We start from the raw sequence: 13,908 nt of genomic DNA, 5'->3' as shown, positions 1-13,908 counted from the left end.
CAGGTGATAAAGTTCTCTCCAATACAACATAAGCAGAAATACTGTGTACTGCTTCTGGGCCCAGGTCTCAAAACTGTGGGTATGCTCTCTCTTTCTCTCCTTTCCTTTGGCTGGAATCCACTGGAACCCAGTCTTGATTATGCAACAAGATACTGGAGAATTACAGAGTGAGTATCTCGAAGGAACCCAGATCTCTGAATAATTGTGTGGAGCAGAGCTACCCTAACAAACTGAATCACTCACCTTGTAACAGTTACACAAGAAAGAAATAATTGCCTATGTTCTCTAGGCCACGAATTTATGGTAGAGGCTTTTTGATATGGCCTACTCTTACCCTAAATAACTCACAACTCCATCTTATAACAGACCTCAGCTTATAATGATTCCCCTTGTCGGGGGAGAATGGCCTCAGATGCACACAGACAAGCCCTCAGCAGCCATTTCTGCACTATGTGATCCTAGCCATAGCTGACTGCTCCAGGAGTAGATCTCTTACCCAAATTGCACCACTTGCATTTTTCCCTCCAAGAGATTTGCAATTCTGAACTGAGACACAGGCTGAGAAAAATTGGAGCTGAGTCATGTTAATGGAAAGGCTTTAAAGCTGCACTGTACAATACAGGAGCCACTAGCCACATGTGGCTATTTGAATTTAATTAAAATAAAAAATTCAGGGCCTCAGTTGCACTAGCTACATTTTTTGTGCTCAATAGCATTTGCCGCTAATGGCTACCATATTGGACAAAGCAGACGTAGAACATTTTCATCATCACAGAAATTTCTACCGGATAGCATTGCTTTAGAGAGAAAGTCTACGATCTGCCCTGGTTGCAGTACTTCCTAAGAACTGGTTATTGAAATCATTCCTTAGATTCTGTGGGATACTCCACAATCTCTACAATAAATTCCTTCTCTTGCTCAAGTTAGTTAGATTTGATTTTACTATCTGCTACCTAAAGGACCTAGGTTATTATATATCTTGTACTATAACTATGAAACACCAAATCTGATGGGGGAATTCTCGGGCTTATTTCTATTTCACTTTACTCAGACTTTCACATGGTTGACCTCTCCTTCCTAGACTCTTCCCTCCTAGGCTTTCATGCTTTCCTGACACCACTTTTTTGGTTCTCTTCACCCCTCTGATGCTCTCATAAGAAGTGGTCTTCTCCATTAAACCCTTAATCATCAATATATATTAAAGAGAGGGGACCTTTAAAAAAGTGCAGGGCAGGTTGATGGAGAGACAGATGGTTAGGTTACATGTTCTACATCTACAGTTCTCCCATTGGGCTTCTGAACCATGACTCTAATTGCTCACCTGCAAGTCCACAGGCACCACAAAATGAATGTGCTTCAAATTGAACTATTCCTTGTTGAAAACCTGGCTTAGATACTTCTGACCTGCCCATTTCCCAGGGAGAAAAAAATGTGCTCTGTGCATATTGCTATCATGAAATTTATCACTGCACTGTAATTTAAGTGTCTATGAATCTCTTTTGAATAGGAACAGCATCGTCTTCCTCTCTTTACACCTAGCATCATTTTTGACACATGACACATAATAGGCATCCAATAATTTCTATTTTAGCCAATTGTAGGCATTCCCATGAAATTTTAAAGAATAAGTGTGCACAACAGTCAACTCCAGAATTGCACCAATACCTCTAGGTCTGATGGCCACACAGCAAAGTCAGCCACAGTTATCCTATTGTTATCACATCTTAAGACCTAGAAATGGGAACAAAATTGTGGGAATAAGTTAGGATTTCTTTGTTCTGCTTCAGACTTCTTGGGCTAACTCTAGCAAGATTTATGTAAGATATTTGTGATTTGAGTAGCCTTGGACCACTTCAGTTCTATAACCTTTGACATAAATGGTGCTAAGTGGTCATTATCCCATCTGCCACTTATCCCACACCGAGACACAGGGAGAGTTGTGATTTACCATGCTGTGGGAAGTCCTCCTGCCCAGTACCCTTTGCTTGCCAAGATAAACCAATCTGATAACAATATCTTTCCATTTGAGAGGGCTGAGCGATTTACTCAGCAGAACATACCTAGCCTAGCCATAGGTAACAAGCCAAAATGCCTTCAAACACCAGGCCAGTGACATCAGTGAGTTAAGAGGAGGGCGGCTAGGGAACAGAAAGCTTGCCCCTGCCTAAGGCATACAAAGTTAAGCTACAGAAAAATGCTTTTCCGGACCAAATATAGATCTCGAGATGCGTGTTCTTGCCCCCTGTTTCCAGTCCGTGCGCAGGAGCAGGACAGGAGCGAAAACAGTGCTGTAAATAAACAGAAGTCACTAGGAGTGTGAGTACAGAAACGCTTTCCTTAGCGCTTTAAGTTGCCCACTTGATCCGTGGAGGGAAGTGTACAACCCGTTCATTCTCAGGTCTCTGGAGGTCTCCACTGGGGTGCTAACACCCCGTGATTTACATTAGTCGGTTACTAAACGGTTTCCTGTAGAGCGCCGCGCATCGCCTGGGCACTCAAAGGCGTGTGTCCGAGGAACGCACGGGGAAGGTGAACACAGAAGGACCCGCGGAAGCTGAGGAGGAGACCGGGAACGGGAGGAGGAGCGGCCGAGCGGAGGGGACGCGGGACCGCTGAGAGGAAGGGGCGGGGGGAAACCCGAGGAGACCAAGAGGAGAAGAGGAGGGAGGAGCACGTCCAGCTTCCCGCCCGCGCTCCCGGCCGGCTCGGGGCAGGCGCACTGGCGGCGCTCTGTCGCGTCCCCTCCCCCCACCTCCGCCGTCGCCTGGGCGCAGGCTCGCGTCTGCGCCGGCGGCTGGGCCCTCGGCAGTCGCTGTCCGGTCTCTGCGCCGCGCTGGCGGCTTTGCCTTCTGCCTCCCCGCCCTAACCCCCCTCTCCGGACGGGCCGGACCTTGGCGGAGGTAACTGCCCGCAGATTCCTGCCCCTCACGGCCCCAGCCTCCTCCCCAGGCTGTCCGGCCCGCGGCGTCCTTGGGCTCCTCCGTCCCCCTCACCCCCTCGAGTCTTGCGCGCCCGCGACCTCCCCAGCCCCGCCATCCCCCGCCGCACCCAGCCCCCTCGTCCCCCAGCTTCCCCGGAGTCGTCCTCCGGCCGCCGCACCCTCAGCCTGACGGAGGCTCGGCGGCTCCGAGGGGCCCGGGTCGCCCTCCGGATGGCTGGGAACGACGTCCGTTTCGGGCCAGACCTCGGCCCCGCACCGGGGTCCTCCAGCTCCCGCCCTGTCCCGGGTGGGCACCGCGGTGGCACCTCTCGGGGCAGAGGGCGGCGCTGCCCCGCAGGGTCGGGTAGGGAATCTCAGAGGGGTCCCCTGGGACCTGTGCGAAGTGGGGAAGCTTCTGTGTTTGACCTTAGTGGGTGATAAATTGAGCACGGAGGAATGGACGCGATTTCTTAGACTCGTCTGTGGTGGAAACCACAGAACAACTTGGATTATTCTCTCTCTCTCTCTTTTTTTTTTATTGAGCAGAGTTCCCTGAGCTATACTGTAGGTCCTTGTTGGTTATCCATTTTAAATATAGCAGTGTGTACGTGTCAATTGGATCCTCTTGAAACTGCTTTCGCCAATGTGTTTTAAATAAAGGTACTTTGGAGGGGGGGTAGACTTAACATGTTTCTCCTCCTCATATTTTGTGAGTGTGATCGAGCTTACTTTTATCTCTTTCTTCCATTAACTAATTTGACTTGTTTCGTGATGTTTATTAGTATCCATCCGTACGTAGCATTATTGTTTTGAGTGCCATTTCGGTATGAGGCAGAAATAACCTTTGCTCTATAACAGGTGATTTTCAGAGTTGTAAAAGATAGAAGACCATCCATCATCAAATTCTACTGGGCTCTGTCTTTACATCTTGAAATTATTAGCTATCTTTTTATCCTTTCCTTTTTTTTTTTTTTTTTTTGGCCTCCTGGCATGGGGGATCTTAGTTCCGTGAGCAGGGATGGAACCCGTGCCCCTTACAGTGGAAGCACCAAGTCTTAACCACTGAACCGCCAGGGAAGTCCCTATCCTTTACATTTTAATTGACAAACTAATAAGGATGTAAAGGGAGTATTTTAAAGCAAATCCCTGGCATAAATACTTAAGTATAGACAGAATCTCTCATATCTGGGAGAGGTGAGGTTCTAAAAAAAAAAAAAAATAGAATTACCACACACCACCAATCTCATTCCTCTTTCTTTTTGACATCCGCCCCCCCCCCCCCATTGTGTGTCTGCTTCCTCACTTTGAAACAACAAGATGTTCCAGGTTCTTCTGGTTCCTTTCCTACCCCAGCCCTGAAATCACCAGGTTTTCCTAGGAGCTCTGGTTCCTCCTACTGAAGAATGGTATTTAGAAACCGAGATCTGGGTGTTAACTTTGCTCATGGTTACTGGGGTGTTGTTGCTTCTAGGCCCTTTTAGAGGACAGAGCTAGAAATCATGATTTTTATACTGTACCTCCAATTCTAATCCAGCCCCTTAGGGCTCTTCCTTACCTTTCCCTGTTCTATAGTTGTTTCCCCTTTCTTCCACAATGAAGATGCTAGCTCTCGTCAGTATATTGTTGACCCTTGAACAACACAGGTTTGAACTGTGTGGGTCCACTTATACTTGGATTTTTTTCAATAGTAAATACTACAGTACTACAAGATCCACAGTTGGTTGAATCCTTGGGTACAAAGGAACTGCAGGTACAGAGGGCTGACTATAAATTATACTTGGATTTTCAACTGCACAGAGGATCAGTGCCCCTAACCCCGGAGTTGTTCAAGGTCAATTGCGCGCTGATTTGCTCAATCCTACAATACACAGAAAATCGCTTCATAATTTCTATACTCACACCCCTAGGAAAAATAAACCTACTAAAAAGAATTTGAGGTTTGTTTGTAGTTCTTTTTATTTTTAGTTTGAGAGTATATAGTCAAAATACTGTCGTAAAAGTTGCTTGAATTAATCCTTTTTCTCTTCAGTGTGGTTTTTAAATTTTATTTTATTTATTTCTCTTTGTATTAAGTTTTAGTTCCCCCCTATTCTTCTTTTAATTAACATAATTCCAAAACTCAAAACTATACAGAGGACTTCCCGGATGGCGCAGTGGTTAAGAATCCGCCTGCCAATGCAGGGGACACAGGTTCGATTCCTGGTCCGGGAAGATCCCACATGCCGCGGAGCAACTAAGCCCGTGCACCACAGCTACTGAGCCTCTCTCTTTATATATATATATGTATATATATATGTGTGTGTGTGTGTGTGTGTGTGTATATATATATATATATCTCCTTTTCTCCATACACATACGTATACATCATTTATCCTATAGAGTTTCTTACATTCTGAATTTGGTTGATTTTATTCTCCTGGTGTGTTTAATATGTTCCTTCATTCTCTTTATTTCTTGTCAGCTGGTAGTTTGATTCAGACACAGATTCAGGTTCAGTTTTTAATTTTCTGTCTTTGTAAGAATATTTGATAGATGGTTGTGTGTACTTCCTGTCTACAAAGCATCATATCACAGGGAATATAATGTCTATTTGTCTCACTGTTAGTAATTTTAAGATTGATTAGTGGCAGCCGCATAGTACAGGGAGATCAGCTCGATGCTTTGTGACCACCTAGAGGGGTGGGATAGGGAGGGTGGGAGGGAGACGCAAGATGGAGGAGATTTGGGGATATATGTATATGTATAGCTGATTCACTTTGTTATAAAACAGAAACTAACACACCATTGTAAAACAGTTATACTCCAATAAAGATGTTAAAAAAAAAAAGATTCATTAGTGGGTTTAGGGCATGTCAGTCCACTTGTTAATAGAGTTCCCCATCTACTTTCACCTAATAGTTTTAGCAGCCACTGATACTATTGACTAGATCTGTAATTTCATTGGGAGTTGCAAATGATGCTTTTCTAATGCCATTATTCCTCTTGCATTTGGTTAGCGCCTTTTAAAGAATTTATTTAATTTATAATTTTAATATTTATATTTAAAAATTTAAAAATAAATATTTGAAATTATTTATTTAAAATAAATTATTTAAAAATAAAGTGTCTAAGGAAGTAGTCATCTGGAATATTACGGTTCTGAGGAATTGAAAAACATAGCGTTACAGTATAAAATATGAGGATGGTTAGCATCTTAATAGGTCATTCTGTGCTGTATTTGAATAGTCTTTCATTTAAAGCTTATTTTATTTTAAACAATTCAGCTATTATTAAAGATGGCATTAATAATACCAAATAAATTCAGTTTTTTTTTGGACTTCATAAACTAAATAGAATTAGGAAGATAGAATTTTTTTAAAAAAAGAAAGAATAAAAAAAAAAAAAAAGAAAGAATAAGGGTATAAGTGGTCTGAAGTGACCTCTAAAAATGGTTCGCTATTCACTTGACCCAGAAAACCCCACAAAATCATGCAAATCAAGAGGTTCAAATCTTTGTGTTCACTTTAAGAACACTCAGGAAACTGCCCAGGCCATTAAGGGGATGCATATCCGAAAACCCACCAAGCGTCTGAAGGATGTTACTTTAAAGAAGCAACGTGTGCCATTCCGTTGTTACAGTGGTGGAGTTGGTAGGTGTGCCCAGGCCAAACAGTGGGGCTGGATGCAAGGTTGGTGACCCAAAAAGAGTGTTGAATTTTTACTGCAGATGCTCAAAAATGCTGAACTTAAGGGCTTAGATGTAGATTCTCTGGTCATTGAGCACATCCAGGTGAACAAAGCCCCCAAGATGTGGCACAGGATTTACAGAGCTCATAGTTGGATCAACCCGTACATGAGCTCTTCCTGCCACATTGAGATGATCCTTACTGAAAAAGAACAGATTGTTCCTAAACCAGAAGAGGAGGTTGCACAGAAGAAAAAGATATCCCAGAAGAAACTGAAGAAACAAAAACTTACGGCCCGGGAATAAATGCCACAAAAAAATAAATGTAAATAAAAGTAAAAAAAAGGAATAAGGCTGTGATTAAATACAATCCAGGCCAATGACCAAATGCCATCATTGTTCAAGATTTCACAATATTAAAAATTTTAAAAAGACTCAATTTGGAACAGGCACAAACTTACACGAAAATTGAAAATAGAGTACAAAGAACTTTTTTTCATGAACCATTTGAGAGTGACAACTGATGTTCTCTTACCCCTGCATGTTTTAGTATCTACTTTCTACACACAAGGACATTCACCTACATAACTGCAAGACAACCATCAAAATCAGAAAATTAACATTCATCTATTACAACCATCTAATCCTCAGTTTTTCTTCCTATTCAGGTTTTTCCAATTGTCCCATATTGTCCTTTATAGTGAAAGGATAAAATTTACAACTACTGACTGCATTTAGTTGTCAAGTTTCCCGTTTGGAACAAGTTCCTCAATCTTTTTAAAACTTTCATAAACTTGAAACTGTTGAAGGTTACAGATCAGTTATTTTGTAAAATGTCCCTCAGTTTGGGTTTGCCTGATACTTCCTTGTGATTAGATTCAGGTTCTGTTCCTTTGTACATATGTCACAGAGATGTTTTTCTCATTTTAACTATTAGGTGGCACGTGATTTCCATTTGTCCCATTCTGATAATTTTCATTTTGATCACTAGACAAAATGGAATCTGCCTGGTTTCTTCATTGTAAACTTACTTTTTCTCTTTAGTAAATAATGAGTATTTTGTAGGGAGATATTTTGAAACAATGTAAATATACCATTTTTCATCAAATGTTCAATTTATTAATTTACTAATTTATAATTATATGGATTCATGGTTTCCTATTTCATTCCATGGATTTTATTTTTTATTTATTATTTTAAAATATTTATTTATTTTTATTATTTTGGCTGCGCCAGGTCTTAGTTGCGGCACGCGGGATCTTTAGTTGTGGCATGCGAACTCTTAAGTTGTGGCACGCATGCGGGATCTAGTTCCCTGACCAGGGACTGAAACTGGGCCCCCTGCATTGGGAGCGTGGAGTCTTACCCGCTGGACCACCAGGGAAGTCCCTATTCCATGGATTTTAAATCCATTAATATAATTGTTTTGATGCTCAAATTGTCCTCAGTTTGGTCTATGGGATCCCTTTCATTATGGCTTCTGTGTCCTCACTGTGCCTGGCTCCAATACACTGTGCCAGGCTCTTCCACTGCGTGAACATCCTCCCAAGATTCACTCAAGAATGGACCATTCACCCAAGATTATGCTTCCCTCACCCAAATAGGGCTCTGACAAACTGTTCATGGCCTCTACCACAACTATCCCCACAACCAGCATGGGGACTTGCTGGGCATCTTTACTTCATATTATCTCAGGGCTTCATTTTTACGTCAACTAGTTTGGACTTTCTTACAGCTCTGTGACTTAGGGCAGTTTGACTGTTTATGTGGTGGTTGAAGGCTTCAAGAGTGATTATTCCATAGAGTAAGGTAAAAGTTGTATTGCCTTATATGAGCTAGCCTTGGGAAGTGCATAGCATCACTTCCATTTTACTCTTGGTCAAAGTAGTCAAAAACCACCCAAATTCAAAGGATGAGGCATAGCCCAGAGCTCTCAATGAGAGGAGTATTGAAGTCATAGTGTAAGAAGAGCATATGGGATGGGAGATATTTTTGTGGCCATCTTTGGAAAATACAACCTGCCACACTGAGAAAATCAAATCACATAGAAACTATATTGTCAAGATGTTCTCCTAGTTCATGTTTATCTTCATAGTCTGAGAAATAGCTTGTCGAAAGCAAGTACATTTTGTCTGACTATTCAAGTTGAGATACTGAATAAATTGTCAGCATCTTACCTTAAAAAGAGTTAACTTGAGCTGATGAAAAAGTAATCTACTAAAACTTTATGAAAATTCTAAATTAAGATCCTCAGTAAGTATTACGGGCTATTATCATTTTTTTGTTTGTTTTGATTTTTTACAGCATCTTGTGACTTTTGACTTATTTGGTCATTGATATCTCAGCAAGCATGGAGATAAGATTAGAAGTTTTGACTTCAACAAGTATCAAGCAGAAGAAACCCTGGCCACGAGTCTCCTGGTTGGGACAGGTAGGTTTTTCTTTAATCATACAATATCAGTTCTAATATGTGTTAACTGTGTGCTTTGCCTCTAAGATCAAAGAATGTTCTATGGCCTTCAAAAAATACAATATCATCTGTAGAAGGATCACCTGCCCTCTGAACAGGGTTTTGTGTATTTGTGTGGTAACAGGCTGGCAGAGATGGGGAGGGAACATCAGTCTTTCTGTGGTTCAATCAGAGTTGCCACCACTCTCATCACTCTCTTGCTCCTTTTCTCCATAAACTTGCTTAATCTTCTTCACAGTCCTCTGTTGCTTTGCTCTTGGAGACCTGGGATGATGTATCATCCTCACTCTCATCTGCTGTGCTCTCCTGGGAATGCTGGGACATAATTTCTTCACCCTGCAAGTCCCGGTTTTTGAGATTGCACAGCCAGAAGACCTCTCTGCAATTGTTGAGGATGAGCATGGCTTTCACTCTGCAAACTAACAGCTATAGGGTCTTTCTGAGCAAAGGCACATGTTTGGTGAGTTTCGTGTCCTGGTGAATCTTGGAATGCCCACACAAGTGATGAAGCAACGTGGTGTCCAACTGGAAGGTTTCCAGTAAGCTCAGATCATTTTCTCGATGTTTTCTAAAACTGAAGTCTAGGAGCAGCATGACACTGCTTCAGAAATGAGAAGCCATGTGTATTTTAATCTAAGTAAATAATTTAAAACTTACCCATACTACTGTTTAGATTGATGAGATAACAGCAGGTAACTCAGTTTAGGCTAGCAGAATTGGAAGACACTCCTATAATTTTAAACTCCAAAGAAATCTCAGTGCAACTATTAGGTCATCCTACCTAGTAATTCTAGTAAGAGGTACTTTAAGATAGAATGAAAAATCTTCAGGTTACAGAATCAACCTTATTGTTCATTTTATGATGTGTAGTACAAATATACAATCTTTCTTAAATGTCACTTTGTTTTATTTTCTGGGATAACTTACTTAGGTAAGAGGCTGAATTAACTTCTGGCATCTCTTAAGTCTCTCACATGTTTCTTCTCTTAGGAAAATGAAGCTGTTTTTCTTTTGGATGATAAATTCATAAATGAAATTAATTTGCTATCAGGAAGGACAAAGAAGAAAATTCCCAGTCTTCAGCCTTTGTTGAAGGATGTTACAGTCCTAACAACGTCCAGTAATGGTTAAGTAGTACTGATATTTTCAGAAGGCTAGATTAACTGTATTTTTAAAAATAATTTTGGGAGTAATATTAAGGGAAATGTTAGATTGTAAGTATTGTGTTTCCTTTTTGGAAGCAGATGCCTGGCTGGCTGGGGTACTTGCTACAGGGGAGCTTTTCCTCTGGAACAAAGATCAAGATTGTTTGAAAACTATACAAGCAACTGAAAAGCCTAAAGAAATGATTAAAGCTGCAGTAGGTGGGAGTTTTTTATTTGTTTAAATTGGTTTAACTTGATATATAGGAGAAAAGAAATATATCTCTGTGTAAATATATATATCTGTATATATATATTTTTTCCTTATATCTGTAAGTATTTTTTTGGTGTTGTTTATTTGTGACAATTAGGTTCATCTCGAAGAAGAAAAATCTGGCATGCCTAACATATCTGTGATAACAGTGGGTTCCTAATATCACATATGAGTACATGATAAATGTTATTATAATTTGTACTTTTAGTTTATTACTAGTGCCTTAGTTTTACATTCTGAATGGAAACATCATTTAGGTTCCTTATTGTCAGAATAGATAAAATTTGTACTTTTTTGTGGGAATTCAGACTTCAGAGGTTTAATTACTTTTTTTTGTTGTTTTCTAGCAAGCTCTTTGAGACTGTACTTGTATGTATCTGGCAATGGGAAAAGAGTTCTGCTTATAACTCCTTCTGGATGCATATTTCTTTGGGAACATTTGGAATTCAAGAATATCTTATCTTCTAAAAGCCCTTCATTGGTGGGCCAATGGTCCCAGATCATACCCGAAGAAGCAGTTCATTTGCCTTCCACTGAAGATAAAGAAGCTGTAGTGCATGCTGTTTTTATAAAAAATGAGGTAAAATCCAAATCAGACAGGGTATTATAGAAGTGGAGATCTCAGACTCTAAGAACAGACACCATCTGGGAAGCTGTTGAGCAGAGTGTGTAATGGCATAGCTATATATCTCCAGTCATCATTAATTGTCATAGTAATGGTGAAATTATCACGGAAAAGGTATTTTTATATTTTTTGGTCACATTTTAAGAGATGTTTATTAAAAATGGTTTGAACTTAGAGCTTCCTAGTTATACTTTTCCCTAGTTTTAGAATATAACTAGTTCTGTAATAAAGAGAAAAACAAATACCGTATTTTAACGCCTATATGTGGAATCTAGAAAAATGGTATAGACGATCTTATTTACAAAGCAGAAATAGAGACACAGATGTAGAGAACAAACGTATGGATACCAAGGGGGAAGGGGGTGGTGGGATGAATTGGGAGATTGGGATTGACATATATACACTTCTAAATATAAAATGATAACTAATGAGAACCTATTGTATAGCACAGGGAACTCTACTTGGTGCTCTGTTGTGACCTAAATGGGAAGGAAATCCAAAAAAGAGGGGATATATGTATATATATGGCTGTTTCACTTTGCTCTACAGCAGAAACTGACACAGCAGTGTAAAGAAACTATACTCCAATAATTAATAAATAAATAAATAAATAATTTGTTGGAAGGATTTAAAAAAAAGCTAGAATTAGTGATATTAAGTAAGCCATTTAATTCCCAGGAAATAACACGTTCATTAACTAAAAGCATTCAGAATAGCTGCATGGTACTCTTTGTATGTATGGACCAACATTTTATTACCCAATCTACTATTGTTAGAAATTGCATTTTGAACTTCTGTTGTTTTCCTCCACCCCCATGGGTAGTGCCCTAATTTAAATAATATGTAACTATAGGGACTTCCCTGGTGGTCCAGTGGCTAAGAATCCGCCTTCCGATGCAGGGGACGTGGGTTCGATCCCTGGTCCCACATACTGCAGGGCAACTAAGTCTGAGAGCCACAATTACTGAGCCTGTGCTCTCTAGAGTCCACGAGCCACAACTAGAGAAAAGCCCGCATGCTGCAATGAAGATCCGCATGCCACAACTAGGGCCCAACACAGCCAAATAAATAAAATAAATAAATAATATGTAACTGTAAAATAAGAGAAAAATAAATATATTAGAATATTTCCAGTTATAGCCAGAGTAAAGGCAGTGTTTTCTTAAGAGAGTAAACTGCACCTTGATTTCCCATTTGAGATATGCCTGTGGCTCAGAAATTACTTACTTAGTCTTTAGCTTAATGTTAAGCTACATGTTAAGAATAAAAATATGAGCAGGCTCTTGATATGTTTCATTTATTTTATTTGTGATGAGAGATATGTGGGGGTTTTTTGTTGTTGTTTTTTTTTTTGCTGTTCTTTCAGGGATTAGTTTATTTTATTTATAGTTTAATTAGTTTATTTTATTTTTTTTCCTTGTTGGTTATTTATTTTAAACATACCAGTGTGTACATGTGAATCCCAAACCTCCTAACTATTCCTCATCCCCACCCTTACCCCCTGGTAACCATAAATTCGTTCTCTAAGTCTGTGAGTCTGTTTCTGTTTTGTAAATAAGTTCATTTGTGTCATTTTCTTTTTTTTTTGATTCCGCATATAAGCTATATCATACGATATTTCTCTTTCTTTGTCTGACTTCACTCAGTATGGCAATCTCTAGGTCCTCTTGATTTATTTTCAGATTAATTATATACTAAAGTATATTAAATTTATCTACAGTTATTTGGAGACTGCTGCTTGTGTTCATTTACTTTCTATTCCGGGGAATGCCTGAAGTTAACATTTCTAGCAATTCGGTGGCATGAAAATGTATTTACATCTACAAGGTGAGGTAAATGTTTCCTTCTTCCTTGTTTTCTATCTGTTTTTTTTTTTTTTTTTGGCCACTCCATGCAGCATGTGGGTTCTTAGTTCCCCTATCAGGGATTGAACCTGTGCCCCCTGCATTGGAAGCATGGAGTCTTAACCACTGGACCGCCAGGGAGGTCTCTCTATCCCTTTTAAAACATTGTTATCTTTTGGCCCATAAATACGCAATAAGATTAGTAAGTGAAATGTGAATATCAACTTCTGAGGCTTTACAAATTCTTTCTTCCTGTAAGTATTGTTCTGTTTCTTTACTTTTCATTTTGAATGTCTATTATAGAAAGTTTTTCTTGTTTTTATTTTGTTTCCCTTCTTGGAATCAAGAACACATAAAAGGTAAGGCAGACTGACTATGGTCTTACTTGTCTTAAGACTATAAAAATAACTCCTTTGAAAAGTAATTCAATTGAATTTTTTAAAATAAATTTATTTATTTATTTGTTTATTTTTGGCTGTGTTGGGTCTTTGTTGCTGCACACGGGCTTTCTCTAGTTGCAGCGAGCAGGGGCTACTCTTCGTTGCGGTGCACGGGTTTCTCATTGCAGTCGCTTCTCTTGTTGTGGAGCATGGGCTCTAGGCCTGCGGACTTCAGTGGTTGTGGCTCACAGGCTCTAGAGTGCAGGCTCAGTAGTTGTGGCGCACAGGCTTAGTTGCTCCGCGGCATGTGGGATCTTCCCAGACCAGGGCTCGAACCCGTGTCCCCTGCTTTGGCAGGTGGATTCTTAACCACTGTGCCACCAGGGAAGTTCCAATTCAATTGAATTTTGAAAAGGAAATAACTTGAGTTTACTACTGTACCTTTTAAATGCTCAAGTATTTTTTCAATTAAAAGTAATTTTATTTTAAGAAGCCCAATGAAATAGAAAGAATGGATTAAAAGCATATAATGACTAAGATTTAGTAAAATAGTGAGGTTTTTTTGTTTTTTTCTGTTTATTTATTTTTT

The 13,908-nt window shown here is 39.9% G+C and overlaps 1 protein-coding gene and 1 pseudogene across 9 annotated transcripts in view; both read left to right on the top strand.

Annotated features, from left to right (window-relative positions):
- The first annotated feature begins 2,747 nt into the window (after window positions 1–2,747).
- The window catches only part of CPLANE1 (ciliogenesis and planar polarity effector complex subunit 1), a 133,161-nt gene continuing 122,000 nt past the window's right edge, over window positions 2,748–13,908 (top strand). For all 9 annotated transcript variants that reach the window (XM_007192192.2, XM_057539758.1, XM_057539764.1 and 6 more), the window contains exons 1-6: window positions 2,748–2,900; window positions 8,889–9,015; window positions 10,045–10,180; window positions 10,299–10,418; window positions 10,818–11,050; window positions 12,816–12,922. In XM_007192192.2, coding sequence (XP_007192254.2) covers window positions 8,935–9,015; window positions 10,045–10,180; window positions 10,299–10,418; window positions 10,818–11,050; window positions 12,816–12,922 — 677 coding nt within the window. In that variant the 5' untranslated portion in view covers window positions 2,748–2,900; window positions 8,889–8,934. The remainder of the gene's footprint in view (window positions 2,901–8,888; window positions 9,016–10,044; window positions 10,181–10,298; window positions 10,419–10,817; window positions 11,051–12,815; window positions 12,923–13,908) is intronic.
- LOC103005502 (60S ribosomal protein L17-like) lies at window positions 6,348–6,839 on the top strand (annotated as a pseudogene).

Source organism: Balaenoptera acutorostrata, chromosome 2 (assembly GCF_949987535.1).
Source record: "Balaenoptera acutorostrata chromosome 2, mBalAcu1.1, whole genome shotgun sequence".
Classification (NCBI taxonomy): Eukaryota; Metazoa; Chordata; class Mammalia; order Artiodactyla; family Balaenopteridae; genus Balaenoptera; species Balaenoptera acutorostrata.
Note: the sequence above shows the minus strand (reverse complement) of the source record. Positions and strands in the feature narration are given on the sequence as shown.